Raw genomic sequence first — 18902 nt, 5'->3', positions numbered from 1 at the left:
ATCGATCGACAGGTACCCCAGTTCTTGACAGCCCCTTCCATGGCTTACCTTGCTTACTTCCCCTGAGCACCTGCTCTGATCGCCATGAGCTCACAATAGCTACCTCGGTATCTCAACTCAACTTATCGCCATACTCACCAAGTAGGGCAGGGGTAGCTGGTGGCAGTATAGTCATGTCATCGATACGTTTATTCCGGAATTGGACATATGCCATGTTTGTCAATCTTGATGTCGTGATAAAATTTCAATTGCAATTTTGGTTCAACACTAGCTCTAGCCAAAAGTTTGTGTATTTTCTCTCGTTAAACATGGAAGCTCCGCGGTCGGTGTCCGGCATCGGCGGTCCGTGACTAACAACAACCCGGCATACCCCGCCCATCTTTGCGCCATCAGTTCGGCCATGACAAAATTTACGGGATGATGTTCCAGACAATCCCGGAACAAAAAAAAAGAGTTACGGGGTTATTCTGACATTCAAACCCCAACTTAATCCATGATCAACAGCAAGATGCATCCCGAAACCAAACCACAGGAAACTAGTGCCAGCGCCGACGTCCGTTCGGGCCCGGCGGCGCTGGAGGCGGCGTTTCCGCAACATGCACTTTCCCTAACGTCGCGTGCCATGCACGCCGATGACTACATCAACAACCACCGTGCCGTCGCCCCTCCGATGCACGTCAGCACCACCTACCGCTACACAGACGACCCGGATAAGCTCACGTACTGGGGCAATGTAGATGTCCGTTAAGCCTTTATGTGCATTGTCTTTTTTTTTTTTTCTCAAAAGGTTCAAGCCCATCTTGCTCACGCCAAAGAACATGACCAGCCTAACGCCCCCTACGACTCCCACGTCTACTCGCGCGAGACGGCACCCAACACGACTCGGCTCGAGGCCATCCTCACGTCCCTGCTGGGAGGGCCGTCGCTGTCGTACGGCTCGGGCCTCGCGGCCTTCCACGCCATGCTCACCATGCTCAACCCGCGCCGCATCGCCATCGGCGGCGGCTACCACGGCTGCCACGGCGTCATCCGCCTGATGAATCGGCTCACGGGCGTCGAGCAGCTCACCCTCGCCCCCGAGGACCTCGAAAAGCTCCAGGCGGGCGACGTACTGCACGTCGAGACCCCGCTGAATCCCACGGGCGAGGCCCGCGACCTGGAGCACTACGCCTCCATCGCCAAGGCCAAGGGCGCCATCTTGACGGTCGACGCGACCTTTGCCCCGCCGCCTCTGCTGGAGCCGTTTGTTTTTGGTACTGACATAGTCATGCACAGCGGGACCAAGTACTTTGGCGGCCACTCGGACATGCTCTGTGGCGTGCTCTCCATCAACCCCCAGCGCAAGTCCGAGGGCTGGTTTGAGAAGCTCTTCGAGGACCGTCTCTTCCTCGGGTCCGTCATGGGGAGCATGGAGGGCTGGTTGGGCGTGCGCAGCCTGAGGACGTTGGAGCTTCGCGTCCAGAGGCAGAGCAGTACCACAGATGAGCTTGTTGCCTGGCTTGCCTCGGCGACTGGACCGGACCCGGCGTCACCCCTGGGCGGCCTGTTGAGAAGAGTACAGCACGCAAGCCTCCAACCCGAGGCCGCAGACCCGAATTCGTGGCTGCGAAGGCAGATGCCTCGTGGCTTTGGGCCCGTCTTCTCCATCTACCTTGACAGCGAAGATCACGCCAAGCGGCTCCCCGGAAAGCTGCACCTGTTCCATCATGCCACAAGTCTGGGTGGCGTCGAATCACTGATTGAGTGGCGCGCCATGACGGACCCGAATCTCGACAAGGCTCTGCTGAGAGTCAGCATCGGTATTGAGGCGCTTGAGGATCTCAAAGCTGATTTTGTTCAAGGATTCCGTGCCCTCATTGAAGAGGACAAGACCAGAAGCTGAATGGTAAAACAAGTGTTATTATTCCCCAGATACGACGGGCACGCTGAGGAAACTGTAGACATGCTAGAACATTTCGCAGTCTGTCTTGACGGGCACGTAATGTCGCGATCTCCAGCGAGGACGTTGAGCCCATTCATTACCAAGGGGAATCTTGAAATTATATGTTAGTTAGCGTTGTATTTAGTATTCGCGAGTTTGACAGCTATAAAACAGCTTTGTAGGAAAGTCATGGCATATTAAAAGGGACAAGATGAACGAATTAAATAAAAAGTTATGCAACATGGTATCCCAAACTAGTAACAAGGCATACTTACATTTTTGCCTCTTTCGAAATTCGAATCGAGCCCACTGGACGAGCTGCCAGTCGAGCACAAAGAGGTCGATAACTGTCTATCCCGGCCCATGTCAAAGTGCGAGACAGCGCCGTGGTCGCCGTCGTCGTCCAGGACGGCGCCGGCCTCGTCGGAGACGACCAGAGCGGCATCGACGGCCTTGCGAAGCGAGGTGAGGACGGCTTTTACTCTTGCAAACTGCTCATCCGTCCGCCGCTTGGCCAGCACGCACTTTCGGCACTTGACCTCGACGCGGACGACGTCGCGCGGTTGCGACCAGCGCTGGTAGCAGCCTTCCCCGCGGAGACCTTCCTCGTAGGCCTTTTCGGCATCGCACTTGGCCGTCTCTGGGCCCCAGCGCGAGTGACAACAGACGCTGAAGATGATTCTCTTGTGCCAACACATGAAGAATATCTTGCTTGGTTATCTTTGTTCTCTCTTTTTTTCCTGCTTTTTTCGTACTGTGTTGGCCAGTTGGTGATGCGTGAGATTAGTATGTAAAGAAAGTGTTGATATGTCTTGGCGTATAAGTTCAGCTAAGAGAGCTCGAGTGTGTCTCAGACTCTCAGATCGATTTTGGAAAAAAAATCAGATAGTTCTTCCAAACGCTTCGAGAAGGGTGCTTGGAGCAGTGGGGGAGTAAGCAAACGCCTACCCCTGAGGAATTGACAGGAGGTCCAAGAGTTGTTTCTGAGCCGCTAATAAATGCAATGCCGCATTGTCCTTGGTTTGATCTGGTGCTTTGTTTGCTGGGCGGGGAAAGAGTGATCAATTTCTTTGTTGTGAACACCAGGGCTATTGTTTGCGTGGTCCAATCTAGGGAGCAAACATTAGGGAGGGCTTTGGAAAGCGATACACCATCTTTCGCAAAGCCAAGAATCCATCAGCTAGAGAGACCACGGGCGGATTTATATCCTTTTGGCTACTGAAGGCAAATAGCGCTCAAAAAGTGCCTGTCCTATACATCTTGGGGGTAGATGCATCCTTGACCAACCTCGTCTCAAGAGTAGCTTTGAGCTTGGTGCATGGTCCTATCCAACAAATATGATCATTTTCCATCCCGTCGACATCGGCAGGTTGAGAACTAGTCCGACTTGCGTCTAGTATTTGTGCAGGTGAATGCCCACACTCGCGTTCGCAGGGGAATATTACTAGTGACACCGCAAAATGTTCCGACGGTACTTCCCGTTGCCCCTCATGAACCGCCCCCTCTCTCATGAACTGGATGTTTCTTTTGGATGAAGAATGCCGCTTTCGAGCACTTCGGTAAAACTCCTCGCCCATGCCAGTCTGCGGCGGGTATCTACGGTCGTCGGCACTTGTTGCCATCTGCTGCCTGCATCTAAAGCATGAGGGGTCTCGAACCCGAGCCGAGCGAGCGCCCGCAAAAGGGAGCTGTTTTCGTCGTTGGCCATGACGATGCCAATGTCGGCGGCCAGCAGGCACTCAAGATCCGTCGTCGAATCTCCAAAGTATATCGTGATTTTGGAGCTGATCTCGTTCTCGTCAGAGGACGCGGCGGACCTCGCCCGTAGAGCCTCGAGCTTGTGCAAAGACGTCATCATCGGCGTGCCCTGCGCTCCACCCCCCTCCCCCAAGCAGCCAATCTTTCCATCCGCGGTGATCTCGTTGCTGACCACATCTTCAATCACGACATCGTCCCCGCACTGCGACAGGACGCCCCTGATGAACGAAGCCGACCAGTTGACTGACAAGATGGACAGGGTCGCTCCCGCCCCTCGCATGACGGCCACGAACTCGGCAAACCCACCGCGCGCCGCCACCTTGCCGGTCCGCACGGCCTCCCGCCCCGCACCGTAGAGGTCGTCGGCCGTGCAGCCCTCAAAGATCCTCGCGTCGGCGACGCGTGCGAGCGACTTGACATCGACGTGCTGCAGGCTGTGGAGGAAGGCCCGCTCGTCGTCGTGTGTGAGCCTGTCCGCCTCGGCCGGCGAGTAGGCCGAGACGTGCATTTTGTGGTCGGCCAAGTAGTCGGACACGATCTGTTTCCACGTCGGGGACAGGTCATGCTGGCGGTGCTTTTGCTGGTGCGAGACCCCAAACTCGCCCAGGCAGTTGATGCTGTCCTTGGCGATGATTGTGCCGTCAAAGTCGAGCACGACGTCCATTGTGATTTGTGTTGTGTCACAGTGTGTGCTTTCCATCGTAGATTCTCAAAATTGAGATCGATACGGACTGTCTAGTTTGGGAGTTTGGGAGTTTGGGTTTTAATTATGCTTTGCCTTATAAAATATAAGATGAAGGGAATCTGAAAAGGACTGTGAATGCTTTCTAAGGCACTTGAGCAGACGCTGTGGGTCGTCACAGCTCTGCACATAGTGCAAGTCGTCGAAACAACAGGCCGTCCACTACATCCTCAAAGTAACGTGTTGAAAGGATGCATTAATTTTGTAGTGTAAGATTGAATATCAACATTTACTCAATTTGTCGACTGTACCTTATTCTGATACCATACCACCAGGCTAGCGTCAACAACCTCTTAGCAAGGTCAGCGGGCAGAGCAAATCATCAATGATCATATCTTGGGAAAATGATACGCTATTCATCCTACTCCAGTCTGTCTCTCTCGTGCAGTAAGAATCAAGTGCGACAGCAGTTTTACATAAAAATACAAGCGCTCCCAACCCTGGTTAAAAATGACTATCCATGATTTCGCTGCAAATAAGTTCAGGCGTGAACAAATCCCACTACGGAACGTCCTCCATCTTGATATCCTCTTCGTCATCGTCGTCTTTCAGGTCGCCCTCCACTGTAGGAGCAACCGTGGCTGGGCCATCGAGAGAGATGCCGTTGGATCGTTTGGCGTCGTCCGTCAACCCCCAGGTATTCGTAAGGTTGCCTGACTTGTGCAGCACGGCGACTTTTTCCAGAGTTTGCCTCAGGTATGCCTCGGGCTGTCGAAGTTCGACCCTGAGAGTCTTCATGTGATAGTAACTGAACTTGCGGAAGAGCTGGAAGATTTGATCCAACAGCTCGTTCTCGGGGATACGCGCTGCCTTGAGCTCCGTCTTCTTCTGTTTCGTAACGACTGGCGGTGGAGCCGCATTTGCGGTCTAAAGAGAGGGAGATGCGTCATTAGCAAAGAGCAGCTCACCGAAGCTATACGGCATACACTTACAATGAAGCTCTGGTATTTCCGCGATGTGGTAAAGTCCGTCGCACGGTTGATGCTGTTTTGGGAGATGTTGGTCTCGTCTTGGAAGGCAACCTTGGCCTTGGGCTTCGCGGCCTCAAGTGCTCTGAGAGCCAACAAATGATCCGTTTCAGGATTATCCACAGGGATGCTATTCAACTCGTGCTTGATACGTCCTGCGATTTTGGTTTTCTCTGCAGATCGAGACGTTAGTGCACGTACTCTAGCATACCAGCCGAGCCAGTGGCAAGGAAGGATTCTCAAGTCTAGGCAGACGTACTTGGTACCGCTTTACGGTAGAATTCTTTCCTCGGGCCCTTTCGTCCTTTACCATAGCCGGACTTCTGTGGCTTCTCGTTATTCTCCGTGTTGCCACGCCCAGCACCACTGCTGCCACCGGAACCGCTGTTGCTGTTATTATTGCTGGTATTGTCCAAAGCGGTGTTGCGAAGCAAATGGGCAGGGATTCCTGCAGCGGCAGCCTCCCGACGGGCACGGTTCTTCTCCTTGTATTCGGGAAGATCCTCTTCCGAAAAGATAAAGGTATCTTTGACCGTCATTTCTGTTATCCTCAGGTCATACTCCTTTGGTATCATCTGGTGCGCCCCGATGCCATTGTCAAGAAGCATGCGAAGTTTTATCTGTAGGTTGAAAAGTCAGCAACCAGCTATACCTCGTCTGTCTGGCAATCGACTTCGAGCCATCAACTCCCTGCCCGGATATAACTAACGTGCTGCTCTCCCTTTGCATCAGGCTCATACCACTGCCGGATCTTTCCGACCTGTATGTTGGCATCGTCGGGGAGTTCTGCCCAAGCCTCCCAAACGTAGTGAGGTACTCTGGCGAGGTACATGTTGTCGTAGTTTGGGTCCATCGCGCTCTTGTCGTAGAACTCCAGATCGCCCGACTCATCCTCCGCTATCTCATCCATGAATGTTTCCTCCGGGAACTCATCCTTGACTTGAACGGGATCCGCCATTTTGGCAGATTGCTCAAAGGAGATATTTATTGGTGTATATAGGGATGGGTTATTGATGTCGATGATGGAGTGGATTGCGACCAATTCTCGGGACAAATGGCAGCAAAAGACAGTTTCCAGCCCGAGGTTAGATGGGTGAGATTAACTGAGGACGAGTCTGTCAAGTTTCGTTGTTGCCAGGTGATCGGTAGGCGACAGATTATTGATGATTTTGATGGATTGCGATAGAAAGCATTCCACTCAAGTCGCGACTGGAGATTGTACGAGGATTCCCTTTGGAGCTCCGCATGCAGCCTAGGCCCTAGCTTATGATTGTGGATCCAATGACGAAGTTGGCGACCAATAATAGCCGGGCTTGCCCCGCCACTCCATCTTTTGATCACGCCTCTCTCGCGCAACAAACGGCGTTTCATGCATTTGTCAAGAAGCAACAATAAACAAATCTGATGCGCATTTAATACTTTACCTGCCGGTACTTGATGAGAACGAACCTTTAACTTTGCATCCTCGACCCCTTGAATCTGCAGCATATTCAAGCTCTAGCGTTTTCTGCTTGGAATACTTAGAACCATCGATAACCATGTCCTCCGCCGAAGATCAAGATCTTTTGGCGCGTATCGGTCAACTCGCTGGTGGGTTGCCTCGCGAATTGGTTGAAGACATGATTGAGAGCAGCCACTGATCAATCGTTTGCCTGCGTGTTTAGGCCAAATAAACCGACACAAAAGCCAACAGGCGGGCGTCGGAGACTCGGCCCCGGCCCCAAATCCGACACCTTCTCACCACTACCATCCTTACCACTGTATGTTCTCTCGGCACCACTACACAGGGCATAGATTTGACAAGCTACAAGCGGCTGGCCATGCCTCCCAGCCATGGGGCCGTGGTCGTGGAAGTTATCGGTCGCGGGGAGCCCGTGGTGGACACGTAGCGCCGCATCGCCACAGGACACTCATTCTCAACACCAACACCACGAGCGACGTTACGGGTGACGGAACCAAGAGTGGCGCCCCCCAGTCTGCAGGCCTCGCGTCAGCGTCGTCTCCTTTTAGCACATCCCCTTCTTGGGTAACGAAAAAAGATCGGAACCTCCAACTCATCAATTCGGCAGTCTACGAACGAGAATCTTTGGCGCGGTCAATAGGGGCGGCAGAGGCGAGGCGACAGAAGTTCAAGATGCTTAACCAACGAGAGCGAGCTAAGCTCCTTCGTCATTTTCAGAGTGGCAGCCACGCAACTATGGCTCGACCTGCAACTAATGCCTCGGCCACGCAGTACGAAGTTATCATTGAGGGAATCAAGTTTCACGTGGCAAAAAATGGCAGCAAACTGGTGAAGGTTGCCGGTAGGTGGAAAAAAGAACAGGCGGTCAAGTTTTCGCAAAATTCGTTACTAATTTGAAAACCAGACAACAATGCCCCCAAGGCCACGCCCAAGCAAGCCGTGGTCGGTGGTGTCAAGTTTCTTCGGAGTCGCAACGGCAACATGGTCAGACATGATATTGTCAAGGCACAACGGTATGACCCTCGACCTCCGTCTTGCGGAACGCTTACCGAGAAATTTTCTAGGCAAAACGGCCCTGTCCGCAAAGTCCAAACACCTTGCAGGATGTTTTCAACAACCGGTATCTTTTCTATCCCTCTTTACGATTCCCTTGCAGATCCGACGCTACTAGCCGCTGCGCCATAGTACGGCTACCGTGACATGGCTCAATGCTAGGAAATGGGCGAGTATCGAGTCTTGTAGGTACACGACTAACCATGATGTGTAACCCTCCCCATTTTATAGGTTCTTGTACCAAAGGTCCCCTTTGCCGGTATCAGCATGACCCCTTGAAAGTTGCCATTTGCAAGGACTTCCTACTCAAGGGTGACTGCATAGGCGGCGACTCGTGTGATCTTTCACACGAGCCCACGCCAGAGCGAACCCCTGCGTGTCTGCACTTTGCCAAAGGCAACTGCAATAACCCCCAATGCAGGTATACTCACGTGCAGGTAACTCCAGGTTCGCTAGTCTGTCGGGACTTTGGCATCTATGGCTACTGCAACAAGGGCTCCAACTGTGAAGATCGACACGTGTTTGAGTGCCCCGACTTTAGCAACACAGGTCATTGTAAGATCAAGGGATGTAAGCTGACCCATCGGGAGCGGGCGAGCGTTCTTCGCAAGGCGGTAGCCAGCAAGGATGAAGACGACTCGGAAATGGAGGATGTGTCGAGCGATGAGGACGACGAATCGGTCGACAGCAATGACGTCGATTCAGATGCCGTGGATGAGTTCCTGGGCGAAGACGAAAAATCCGACGTTGATCCTGATGAATTCAAGGAGTATATCCAGCTGTAAACGTCATGAGACCTTACGAGGCCCATCAGGCGTCGCAGTGTTTTCCTAACTTTTATCCGACAGTCCGTCGGCTCACCAAGTGGGCAGCACGTTTGTCTTTTTGCGCGGCGTTGGTTATACAAGCATGGCGATAGATTTGGCACAACGGCATGACGAGGCAGCCGATGGCTGGGATGAACAATATACGATAAACAGGACAAGATGCCCTGAATTGAACGAAAGCAAAGATGATCACTATTGGGTATTGATCATGCATGCAGCTGTGTGTCTACGAGACCTCGGTCTTGGTACTCAAAGTGACTGTAAAACGTTCGAGTAGTAGCCTCTCTGTCCTGGTATTGTTGCCTCGGACAGCAAGTAGAAATCCTTTAGCATCACAAGAACTTGCAAAGATTTGACTGTGGCTAGGCAAGCCAGGATCCCCAAGTTCGCCAAAGACCCTTATTGTGGGGTAATGTAATAGGGGAAGAGGCTTAGTGAGTGACCCCACGCAAGTGCTGTCAAGGCTGTGTCAATCAGCGCGTCAGCGGCTACCACTAACCAGTGCAGGTCCGGTCTAATCAACGTTTTGGTCTGGTTGGGTGAGGTGGATCGAAGAACACGAGACTTGATGCTGCTTTCAGTCTTGTACATCCATGACAGCCAAACAAACGGAAATGTTCGTCTTATTGCGGCGGGCGCAGCAGCAGGCACTATCCTGGTTCTAGAACCAAGACTCAGCCCAGTCCAGACTCGGTTATCTTTCTTTGTCAATCGAAACCCGGAACGAAACCTGTCTAAAGTCTACACACCTGGGGAACCTTTTTCTCTTTCTGGAAATAGTCTCTGTTCTTTTCACCGTCATCCAAACTTGACCTGTAGTGACGACGAGTTCAAAGTATAACCCAAGAACTACTGCACACTTTATACGAACAACTTGAGCGACTATTCACTCCGCCTGTTATTCTAGAACCCAGTTTACACTACAAGCCTTAGTTTCATCCCCACTTGTTTTTAATCCAGTCTTGATCCAATCCAATACAGACCTGCCAATCGGCAGTTGCATCACTGAACCCCTGAAAACCTGCCATCTGATTGATTTCACCTTGGAGCCAAGGACGAAAGCCATCAAAAACCCCCACCATTGTTCCTCCAGCCATCACTGGTTGGACGCGGGCGCTACTGAACCGGCTGCTTCCAGGCAGGAACCAAACGTCAAGAGAAAACAAACCAATTAATTAGATTGTCAAAACTTTCTCTTCTTATACTCACTCATACATATAATTTCCCACTCCCCGCCCCCTGTCATCATGGGTCTACGCGACCTATTGAGGAAGAAGGATGGCATCGAAGCGGATGGTCCGGGGGCCAACGAGCAAACAGTGGATCAATTCGGTGCCCAACAACAAGGCCACCTACGGCAACCGGTGACTTTTATCAGGACCGACACCTTCAACCACGAAGTCATACAGCCTCCCGGAGATCCCGCAGCAGAGCAGGACGGCGGCAGAGACAAGGGTAACAGCATGCACGGCGGTGACGGCAACTTCCTGTCGCCAGACGGCTCCAAGCGCCGCAGCTTCTTCTCGTCCGGGTCGTCGCGGTCGCGGGGTTCGTCGGAGTCGTCGGCGCACAGCCCCACGGCCGATCCCGGCCACAAGGACAAGGACAAAGTGTTCCGACGGCTGTCGCAACGTCTGCACCTGGCGCGGTCCCCGCCCTCGAGCGAAAACGTGCCACAGAACCTGCCCGAAATCGTGATTCGGCCCGAGGAGGAGGCGAGCCCGGCGGTCGAGTCCAAGTGGGAGGAGCGCGCGACCATCCTAGCCATGGAGAACGAGCGCGTCCGGAGCCGGCCGCCGTCCCCGCCCGGCGGCGGCGGCGGCAGTAGCGGGGACGTGTCGGGCGGCTTCGCGCACATGTCCATCGGCGACCACGCCGGACCGTCGGGCAGGAAGCGCAGCCCCAGCGCCGTGTCGAGCAAGGCACTGGACGACAACATCCAAGAAGCCATCCGACTGCACGAGGCGGGCGAGCTCGAGCAGTCCACCAAGCTCTTTGGCAAGCTGGCCGACCCCGAGGGTGATAACAACCCGCTGAGCCAGGTGCTCTACGGCCTGGCCTTGCGACACGGCTGGGGCTGCCAGCCAGATCCCGAAGGGGCCGTCCACTACCTCTCCAAGGCGGCTTCCAACGCCGCCACTGTCGAGACGTTGGCCCTGCAGGCCGGGATGAAGAAGGGAGGCGCTGCCAAGGGTGAGCTGGTCCTGGCCATCTTTGAGCTGGCAAACTGCTTCCGGCACGGCTGGGGTGTGCAGAAAGATCCGGTAGCGGCAAAACAGGTGCGTTTTTTTGTTTCTTTTCTAGGTCAATGCTTGCTCACCACCTCCGTACGTAGGGTTGACCTAGGTACTCGGTGGGCGCGGGCATCTGCCGGGTTGAGACTGACATTGCTGTACTACTGCTAGTATTACGAAACTGCGGCAAATCTTGGAGACACAGGTAGGTTTCTTGTTGGCTGCACAAAGACCGTTTCCGCCATTCATTTTCTTTCAACTCGGTGTCGCAGCGTAAAATTAGCAAGAGTGGTATCTAACGAAAATACGGCTCCCCGCAGATGCCATGAACGAGGTGGCTTGGTGCTACCTCGAGGGCTTTGGCTGCAAGAAGGACAAGGTCAGTTGCATCATGTTGATTTTCTTTTTCTTTTCCCCCCCTTTTGAGCTCCTCTATGAAGGTCCTGTTGATCACAACTGAGCATGTCTTCGGCCCATACAAATGGGGACCCGGCTACCTTGGCTAACTCATTTTGGTAACCCGAATAATAGTTTGCGTCCGCCAAGTATTATCGTTTGGCTGAAAAGAGCGGCAACAAAACACTAGGCAATTCATGGTATGTGCTTTACTTTTTGTTTTCGTCGCCGCATGTACTTGCCGATTCTAGAAGTCCAGTCGTCTTATGCTGCATGCATGTCACGGGGTTCTTTTTCTCATATCTGATTATTCCATGGTCCCGCAAATTGCGCGTCTTTATTTATCTATCACCTTCCTCTCCCCCGCTTTCTAAAACCATCCACCCGTTCCCTCAAAGCCTCTTAGGCTCTCACCTCAGGCACCACGGCAGGCTTGGGGTTCACACCCACCCACCCCCCGCGCGGCCACTTTTTGCGGCCTGCATATTTGGCCGCTTACATGACCGATCGTCTGGTTACAGATGACATGCCTGGGCACCGTCTGGTAGGCTGCCTGTTGCGCTTCTTCTTGGGGGAAGTCATCCGACGGTTTCCTCTTGTGCCACTGTCCCCCGGGTCGTTTATCCTCCCCCGCTCCGCATACGCTAGCTATGCTGCAGTTTTCCCAACTGAAGGGAGGCCATGCGCTTTCTTAGATGACTTGCATCATCACCTCTCGCCTCACTTCATTTCACTGGTTACGAGTCGTTTTGGCATGATTTGGGTCTCACAAATCCGGGCTTTTCTACCCTTTGGTCTATCGAGTGATGGGGTGCAGAGCTGCAGATCAAGGTTCAAATTGGTGGGCAGTTACCGCAAACAAGTCCCCCGCCTTGCAGTACTTGCGCAGTTGCGCGAGACGTAGGATCGTCGCCATCATTCCCATCACAAAATAATACCACCAAGCCAGGGACTAGTTATGCGGCATTTACAGGGCAGGCATGGCAGCACTAAATACTAACTCATTCACTTGTCACTTTAACCAGGATCTGGAAGGAAAAGTACGATCCCGGCAACAACGGAAAGAAGAAATAAATTCCACGGAAAGGAAAAAGTTGATATCAGTTATGCACCTTACCCAGATGCCGGGAACAGGCGCGTTCCAGGGGAATGCAGAGTTGTGCAGTGCCTGCCGGTCCTGCTTTTGGGTCCGCGTCTACGGTTGAGACGGGCCGCGGAGCGACCTCCCATCCTTGCTGAGATATTTGGTCACCTAACAAAAAAAGGACGACAGTAAAACCATCGTTGAGGCCTCCCGGATAGCTGTGACGTTTTACAGTAGAGACGCGTAACTGCTCTCGTCTGGGCACCAAGGTTACTGCGGGAAAAAAAGACATGATCGTGGGGTCTTGTCCGGGCGATGAACAGCCGAGTCGCGGGGGAAGAGGGGGCTTGGGCTGCCGTAGACCTTGGCGAAGAGAGCACAATCTTTTACGGGTGGTTGTCGAGAGATGCGGTATCAGTGGATTGCAAGTACCCGGCCACATACTCAAGGTACCTACCTACATGACACATGGCAACAGGCAAGAGCAATAACATCTATTCTAATGGTGTGAAAAGGAAGCCGGTTCCGGTTGTGATCACGATTCAGTCATCAAGAAAACATCATCGGAAGCAAAACCAACTGCCATGTTATCTATACGGTATACCTAATGGTGTGGCTGTCATCAGCTGCAGTGGCGCGCTATGTTTATTTTATTTTTTATTTTTTTTTCTTTCCTTGTGGCACACCACTACAGCCCTTCGTTTTTATCTTCTCGTCTCCATATATCGTTGCACGAACCGTAATGCACTGTTTCCCCATCCCCACGTCCCGCTGATAGACACACCAATCCTAATTTACAGGAAGGGAACTCTTCGGGAGGAGAGCCTGACCAAGCCAACACTTTTTTTAGTCGGAAGGTGTGGGCAAGCTTCTAGCGTTGGTCGGTTGGCAACCCCCCTCCCTTTTTCGTTGTCTGTGACGTGAACTGCAAAGCCGAACAAACTTGAAGTGTGATTGTGAGACACTGTTCGCTACCTGTTTGCACCGAATTGTGCCATCACTTAAGTATGTCTATTTTGTATTCTACAGAGTCCCTGTTCGTAATGTAGCGTATCTCTCGCTGGAACAGGCTCAACAAAGAAGCCTATCAGGCATCACCGCATGACAGAATACCGGCCAAATAAACGATAAAAAAGGAACGAGAAGTAAGAGATACATGGGGCCCTGATCAGCTGAAAGTGGGCGTCTGCAGCACCGCGGCACTTGTGAGCACGTGTAGGAACGAGCTGCGCGGGCTTTGTTTTCTGTTCGTTTGTCTCGTTTGTTTTATCGTGCATTTTCACCGGTAAACCTACCTACCGTACCTACGGCAGGTGGAGGTAGGTAGTTTTCGTTTTATTGACTCTTGTGACGGGCGCGGGTGGGAAAAAAAGATGCATGAACCCATCACAAGAAACATCCAACACATGAGAAGAAGAAAATAAACAAGAGATTTTTTTTAGAACAAAAAAATAACTTGGAAGAACAATAAACATCCAACTTTTTAGTTGCATCGTTCTGATAGGACATGCAAGTTTGTTTTGATTTTCCCTTTCCCCATGAGGGTGTGACAAGCTGCTGCGTTCTTTTTGTGTCTGAGACATTTGGTCCCCATCCCCTCTTGCATCTGCCCCCCCCCCCCCCCCCCCCCGCCAAGGTATTGCCCGAACTGTATTGGCAACAAGGAAACCCCTGTCGTCTCTTTTTTTCGTATCGGAGTATTTTGGATGTTTGTCATCAGTCACTACCTTATACGAGTTGTACATAGAATTAGGTAGTTTTTTGCCGGTAACAGAAATGCAGGCTGTAGACTAGTTGCTGATCACAGGCCAATCTTTTGGCGACTTCCACGCATGACAGGCCAAAAATGGACTGTAGAAGCTATACATTGGAATCCAGAGAGTGGCTGTGAACATTTGTGAAAAACATTCCATAGTGCGTGCCTTGTTGGTTTGAATTCAAGATCAACATCTGTTGTTCTCGTTCGAGTGGTGAATTGAATAGCTATCTAGGGCCATGTCTCGGTTCTGCCCAAGGCCAAAATAAAATCCTATTTCGTAAAATGTCCCATCACATCCTGTGAGAAATCCTTCCAGAAAAAACTAAACCAGACACCTTAAAGAAACCCAAAATCCTCCTAAATGCCATTTACCGTATATCCATCCCATCCCGTCCATACCGTTGTCATCCGTGCTATGCTGAATACATCCTGTCTCCGTCAGACCATAATTCCGAACTACATCCTAATAATACGGTAGAACAAAAAAAGTAAACCCCTCCAAAAAAAAACAAAAAAACAAAGGTGAAACAAAAAATAACAAAGACCAAAAGCAGATAAGGGTAATAACAAATGCAAGTCGCTTTGCTCGCTCGCTAGACCTCGTCAACTTCATGTGAACCATGATCCGCGAAGGCATAGGTACATTCAGTCATTCCAACCAAACGTGGAAGCGTAAAAAAGTAGAGACGCAAACCAGTCCCGTGGGGGAACCGAAAAAACAAAACTTGAGCATATTGGGGGGGTAAAATTTCGGCGCGTGAGCATCATGAGAACGGTCTGTGTCAATAGATCCAATTGCGTTTTGTAGCGCGGGAGCGCCGTGTTCAAGTTTAGGCATAAATGTTGGAAGAATGTAGATATCGATGATAAAACATGCTCGCGCACGTGGGTGGCTAGTAGTGTATATGTGCAAACTGAGGCTTCGAACGCCTAATAAGAAAAGATTCAAAAAGACGCTTGATGAAAGGCGAGCGGGGAAAAATGAGGAAAGCACGCGGGCTTGATTCGCTGTCATAATCGTATGGGCATGAATATAGTCGTCGTGATGCAAGTGTCGAGCCGTGAAAAAAGAGGGGGAAAAGGGCGAAAAAAAAAACAAATTTCCGATCGTTCGTGATGCATAACAAGCCAGATTCAACCGTCGTTAGGTTCATCGAGTATAAATCGTTCGGTTCATTCATGTGCGTCGTTGTCGTTGCCAACGGGTTGGCAAGCGTTTTGGTTGCACTCAGCCACCATCTTCACAAATGTCTTGACCACATCCCGAGGAATTTGATCCCAGAGAAGCGATCGGGTGTAAACCTCGGCCTTGTTGCTCTGAGTAGCAGAAGCCAGAGCTTCGGCGAGGTTGCGACGACCTTGGCTAGTGGACCTCTCACCATCTTCAGGAACAGAGGTGAGGAAGCCGTCAGCCATCATTCCGTCGTATTGTGCTGCGGTCATGGAGAACAAATGCTCCTTGGTCTGCTCGGATGTAGGCTGCGTTAAAAAGTCAGAGAGATCTCCAAGCATGCTCGGTACAACCCCATCAAGCCCTTGCGCAGATACTCCGGGCGCTGATGAGTCGGGCCACGAGAGAGATCCGGAAGCCTGTGGAAGAGAGGGCATGGCAAAGGATGATGTTGTCGGTTCGCCAATGCCGGCATCCTTGATGACGTTGTGCAGGATCGTCTCAGATGCGGCGCGTACATCTTCAGACACGCGCGGGATGCTGGGCATGGAACGGCTTGAGCAGACCAAGGCGCCGACAAGGAACAGCATAAACAGGACGCCGCCCTGTGTCGTCGGCTTCTCGGATTCGGTCGAGTCTGATCTCCTGGAAACGACCAGCTGGGAAGTCTGGGGCTTGCGGGATACTATTTCTTGCTTCACCTCTGGCACCGCAGCTTGATCCATCGATGCGGATTGGAAGTCTCCCATGTAGCCCATGTGTTCCCAGTTGTTCTCAACGTTGATGGCGTCAAGTTCGCCATCGAATGTGCCTGGGAAGCTGGAGGTAGCAGCTCCCATGCTGGACATGCCTGAGGAAGGAGAGGTCTCAGAACCCTCGAGGTCCTGGATGTGAGTCCTCAGGCATTTGACTTGTCTGCGAAGCTCTCCCGTCTCCTCAATGTTTCTCCTGACAAGCTCTTCGTTGTCAAACTCGAGGGCTTGCATCCTGGCCATCATCTGCGAACGTTCAGTGTGCATCTGCTGCAGAGTCAGACGGAGGTCTTCCAGTTCCTCCTCGAGGTTCGAAATGACGTTGGTGTAATGCTTCTTCTCAACCTCGAGCTGCTCCGTGTGCTGCTTCTTCCGCTGTCTCGAATCGAGTGCCGCTTGTCGGTTCCGGAGTAGCCGCTTTTGTTGCTTCAGCTCCTTGACTTCTTGCTCGTCTGTGGATTGTGAGATGAGCTGGTCGATGTTGGCGAGGTTGCGCTCGGCAGGGATGTCGAAGCGCGCATTCTTTTTGCGAACACCGTCGCCCTTGCGAAGCTCATTGTGAGAGCGAATACCAGGGCTGTCAGGTCTTGACTTCTTGTTCATGGCCATGTTGCCAGACCAATGATCCTTCTGTGGCGAGGCAGGACTTGAGCTGTGGTTGTTGACCGAGGAGAACATGGCGACGTTGTTGGTAGGATTGCTGAAGGGAATGGGACTGCGGAGGAAGCCTGAGCCTGGATTTGAGTCAAACTCAACCGGCAGGCCGTCAAAGGTCGCAGCCGTGGCAGTAGACGCAGGTGTGCTGGTAGCCATAGTGACCCAGTTTTGTTGCTGCGGCATGAAGGACTGATGTTGAGCCTGCATGAAAGGGTTGGCGTTCTGTTGTTGGCTCATGAAGGGGTTGTTGGTGGGGAGCGACTGCAAGTCGACAGATGGCCAGTCTTCTTGTTTGGGCGAGAAGAGCGAAGACCCAATGGCGAAGGATTCTCTCCTGCTGTCGGCCAGGGCAGGCGACATATCGAGGCCGGAGTCTATTGCACTCTGGTCGATGATGCTGTCGTCCAACACACCTTCGTCCTCGTCGTCGAAAAACTTTTGCTGGGCATGTGCGGTGTCTACCGTCAGGGCCGATGGCCTGTAGTAAACGGGCATTTGAAATGTGGAAGCCATTGTGAATAGACTTCTAGATGCTTCTGTAGAGCTGTCAAAATGAAGGTGCACCGCAATCTGTGTGCGTGCGAGGCCGATGATATAAGTTGTGTATGGTCTCTTCTGATAGCAGTGTTAGTTTTTGTGCATATATAACCAAGCGGTGAGGATGGACGCTTTGCGGGGATGCTGTGCCACTTTTTTTTTCTTCTTTTTTATCGTTTGTGATGGGAGAAGGGGACTTATACGGTCAGAACACCGCAGATCCGGGAGGTGGAACTCACTTCTCGGAGGGTGTTGCCCAGGAAATGATGGAAAATATAGTGATGGAGTATGAGTGTGGATCACCTTGTCCACTATGTTGTTGAGTATGATGTGACACGAATGATGAACGAGAATGGAGGGGAATGAACATTTTTGTACGGGCTGCTTCTCGGACAAGAGTGAGGGTAATAAGAAGCCGGAAGAGGATCAAACCCACGGGCTTCCTCGCAAGTGTCGACCGCAGAGTGGCTGGTGTGGTGGGTGGGGGACACGGGAACTTGGAACGTGATGGCTTGGGAGAGGGACGGGCTGTGAATCGGCGCTACCTCTACTAAGGAAACAGACGCTGAAGAAGCAAAGATGAAAGACGGGAGAAAAAATGATCTAGAAAAAAAAAGCATCACTAACTCACAAACTTGTTCGCGTAAGGGACCGAGCGGAAGTGGCTGGCAAGGCGTGCTCGGGCTTTTGGCGCGAGGAAGAACTTTTGATGGTGTCGTTCACTGTCTTGGGCTCAATTATTAGAGTTTGCGACGATGAAGGCGGGAACGGAACGGGCGATGTCTGTTCGTTGATGGGATGGCTGCAACCAAGGAAAAAGCAGAGCAGATCAGACAGATTATTAGACAGACGAGATTTACCTTTGTTTTTATGAGATGGTCGGTAAAGGGACCTGGTTGATATGTACGTGCGCAGTAAATCCGGAGAGAAGATGCTGCTGTTGCCTCTTTGTCGTCGATGCAACGATCTGAAGAAGCGATGGTGGGGGTGGATGACCAAGATATGTGATCTTGACGGGGCTTTTGTGGGATGGGCGGCCGAGGTGGTTTTGTAGATTTTAAAGCGAGGGAGGTCATAAAATTCTATGGGGTACGCAATACATAGGTAGGGTACGGTAGTGTAGGTAGTACCTAAGCTGATAGCTATTCCTCCTAGGTAATAGCCGGGAGACAGGCCGGGTCCGTAGGTACCTTCCATGACTACTGAACTGTACCTTGGCCTTGGGGTTAAAAAAAAAAAAAAAAAAAAAAAAAAAAAAAAAAAAAGAACAAGAGCGTCAATCGCCTTGTGTGGCTCTCTACCTTCTGTCTCTCCTGACCCCTCGATGGGCGTGTAGCGAACAAAGACAGACCCCTCTGTCCGGTTTGCACTAGAACTAAATGCCAAGATGACAAGGGTGTGCCCCTGGTTCTTCCTTTGTGGATTGCACCCGGGCTTCCTTTTCGGTGCGGTAGACACAAGTGACCGCTAGCTACCTAGAGCTTGAGACCGTGCTGATTGGTCGCTTATTATTTTTTTTGGTCTTTTTTCTTGATAATAATTCTTCCCGTTATTTAATTATTTTTTTCTTCCTTTTTCGGA

The 18902-nt window shown here is 51.8% G+C and overlaps 7 protein-coding genes across 8 annotated transcripts; 3 read left to right on the top strand and 4 right to left on the bottom strand.

The window, feature by feature from the left end:
• The first annotated feature begins 358 nt into the window (after nt 1-358).
• Nucleotides 359-2203, top strand: MGG_04764 (cystathionine gamma-synthase). The gene is made up of 2 exons (XM_003713671.1): nt 359-739; nt 827-2203. Exons 1-2 carry the CDS (start codon nt 494-496, stop codon nt 1880-1882), a joined length of 1302 nt encoding a protein of 433 aa, XP_003713719.1. The 5' UTR covers nt 359-493; the 3' UTR covers nt 1883-2203.
• MGG_04763 (uncharacterized protein) lies at nt 2176-2619 on the bottom strand (the record flags this gene model as incomplete). Its single annotated transcript, XM_003713670.1, has 1 exon — nt 2176-2619. The coding sequence occupies one exon, from the start codon at nt 2617-2619 to the stop codon at nt 2176-2178; it is 444 nt and encodes a 147-aa protein (XP_003713718.1).
• An 809-nt stretch (nt 2620-3428) lies between these two features.
• MGG_04762 (uncharacterized protein) lies at nt 3429-4343 on the bottom strand (the record flags this gene model as incomplete). Its single annotated transcript, XM_003713669.1, has 1 exon — nt 3429-4343. The coding sequence occupies one exon, from the start codon at nt 4341-4343 to the stop codon at nt 3429-3431; it is 915 nt and encodes a 304-aa protein (XP_003713717.1).
• A 259-nt stretch (nt 4344-4602) lies between these two features.
• Nucleotides 4603-6587, bottom strand: MGG_04761 (uncharacterized protein). The gene is made up of 4 exons (XM_003713668.1): nt 6099-6587; nt 5649-6009; nt 5354-5562; nt 4603-5288 (listed from the first exon to the last, which is right to left on the bottom strand). The coding sequence occupies exons 1-4, from the start codon at nt 6345-6347 to the stop codon at nt 4923-4925; spliced, it is 1185 nt and encodes a 394-aa protein (XP_003713716.1). The 5' UTR covers nt 6348-6587; the 3' UTR covers nt 4603-4922.
• Nucleotides 6588-6747: 160 nt separating this feature from the next.
• On the top strand, nt 6748-9112 carry MGG_04760 (CCCH zinc finger protein). Its single transcript, XM_003713667.1, has 6 exons — nt 6748-6979; nt 7054-7149; nt 7201-7692; nt 7756-7864; nt 7916-7971; nt 8136-9112. Exons 1-6 carry the CDS (start codon nt 6928-6930, stop codon nt 8687-8689), a joined length of 1359 nt encoding a protein of 452 aa, XP_003713715.1. The 5' UTR covers nt 6748-6927; the 3' UTR covers nt 8690-9112.
• Nucleotides 9113-9420: 308 nt separating this feature from the next.
• On the top strand, nt 9421-13485 carry MGG_04759 (uncharacterized protein). The gene is made up of 5 exons (XM_003713666.1): nt 9421-11010; nt 11137-11170; nt 11286-11344; nt 11497-11561; nt 12387-13485. The coding sequence occupies exons 1-5, from the start codon at nt 9979-9981 to the stop codon at nt 12433-12435; spliced, it is 1239 nt and encodes a 412-aa protein (XP_003713714.1). The 5' UTR covers nt 9421-9978; the 3' UTR covers nt 12436-13485.
• Nucleotides 13486-14361: 876 nt separating this feature from the next.
• On the bottom strand, nt 14362-18328 carry MGG_04758. 2 transcript variants are annotated; one of them, XM_003713665.1, is made up of 3 exons: nt 18182-18328; nt 17561-18043; nt 14362-17399 (listed from the first exon to the last, which is right to left on the bottom strand). In XM_003713665.1, the coding sequence occupies exon 3, from the start codon at nt 17295-17297 to the stop codon at nt 15378-15380; it is 1920 nt and encodes a 639-aa protein (XP_003713713.1). In that variant the 5' UTR covers nt 17298-17399; nt 17561-18043; nt 18182-18328; the 3' UTR covers nt 14362-15377. The 2 variants fall into 2 exon arrangements, with proteins under 2 accessions (XP_003713713.1, XP_003713712.1); XM_003713664.1 differs by having other exon boundaries at nt 17953-18043.
• Nucleotides 18329-18902: the final 574 nt, after the last annotated feature.

Source organism: Pyricularia oryzae, chromosome 2, assembly GCF_000002495.2.
Source record: "Pyricularia oryzae 70-15 chromosome 2, whole genome shotgun sequence".
NCBI classification, from domain to species: Eukaryota; Fungi; Ascomycota; class Sordariomycetes; order Magnaporthales; family Pyriculariaceae; genus Pyricularia; species Pyricularia oryzae.
This window is presented reverse-complemented; position numbering and strand designations above follow the sequence as displayed.

Excerpts from the sequence above, each read along its gene's own strand:
- MGG_04764 (XM_003713671.1), top strand. The coding sequence starts at position 494 with ATGATCAACAGCAAGATGCATCCCGAAACCAAACCACAGGAAACTAGT. Across the intron at positions 740-826 it reads CGTACTGGGGCAATGTAGAT|CCTAACGCCCCCTACGACTC; the intron begins GTCCGTTAAGCC and ends GAACATGACCAG.
- MGG_04761 (XM_003713668.1), bottom strand. The coding sequence starts at position 6,347 with ATGGCGGATCCCGTTCAAGTCAAGGATGAGTTCCCGGAGGAAACATTC. Across the intron at positions 6,010-6,098 it reads ATGCAAAGGGAGAGCAGCAC|ATAAAACTTCGCATGCTTCT; the intron begins GTTAGTTATATC and ends TTCAACCTACAG. Across the intron at positions 5,563-5,648 it reads CTACCGTAAAGCGGTACCAA|AGAAAACCAAAATCGCAGGA; the intron begins GTACGTCTGCCT and ends CTCGATCTGCAG.
- MGG_04760 (XM_003713667.1), top strand. The coding sequence starts at position 6,928 with ATGTCCTCCGCCGAAGATCAAGATCTTTTGGCGCGTATCGGTCAACTC. Across the intron at positions 7,693-7,755 it reads CAAACTGGTGAAGGTTGCCG|ACAACAATGCCCCCAAGGCC; the intron begins GTAGGTGGAAAA and ends TTTGAAAACCAG. Across the intron at positions 7,972-8,135 it reads CAGGATGTTTTCAACAACCG|GTTCTTGTACCAAAGGTCCC; the intron begins GTATCTTTTCTA and ends CCCATTTTATAG.
- MGG_04759 (XM_003713666.1), top strand. The coding sequence starts at position 9,979 with ATGGGTCTACGCGACCTATTGAGGAAGAAGGATGGCATCGAAGCGGAT. Across the intron at positions 11,011-11,136 it reads ATCCGGTAGCGGCAAAACAG|TATTACGAAACTGCGGCAAA; the intron begins GTGCGTTTTTTT and ends TACTACTGCTAG. Across the intron at positions 11,171-11,285 it reads GGCAAATCTTGGAGACACAG|ATGCCATGAACGAGGTGGCT; the intron begins GTAGGTTTCTTG and ends GGCTCCCCGCAG.
- MGG_04758 (XM_003713665.1), bottom strand. The coding sequence starts at position 17,297 with ATGGCTTCCACATTTCAAATGCCCGTTTACTACAGGCCATCGGCCCTG.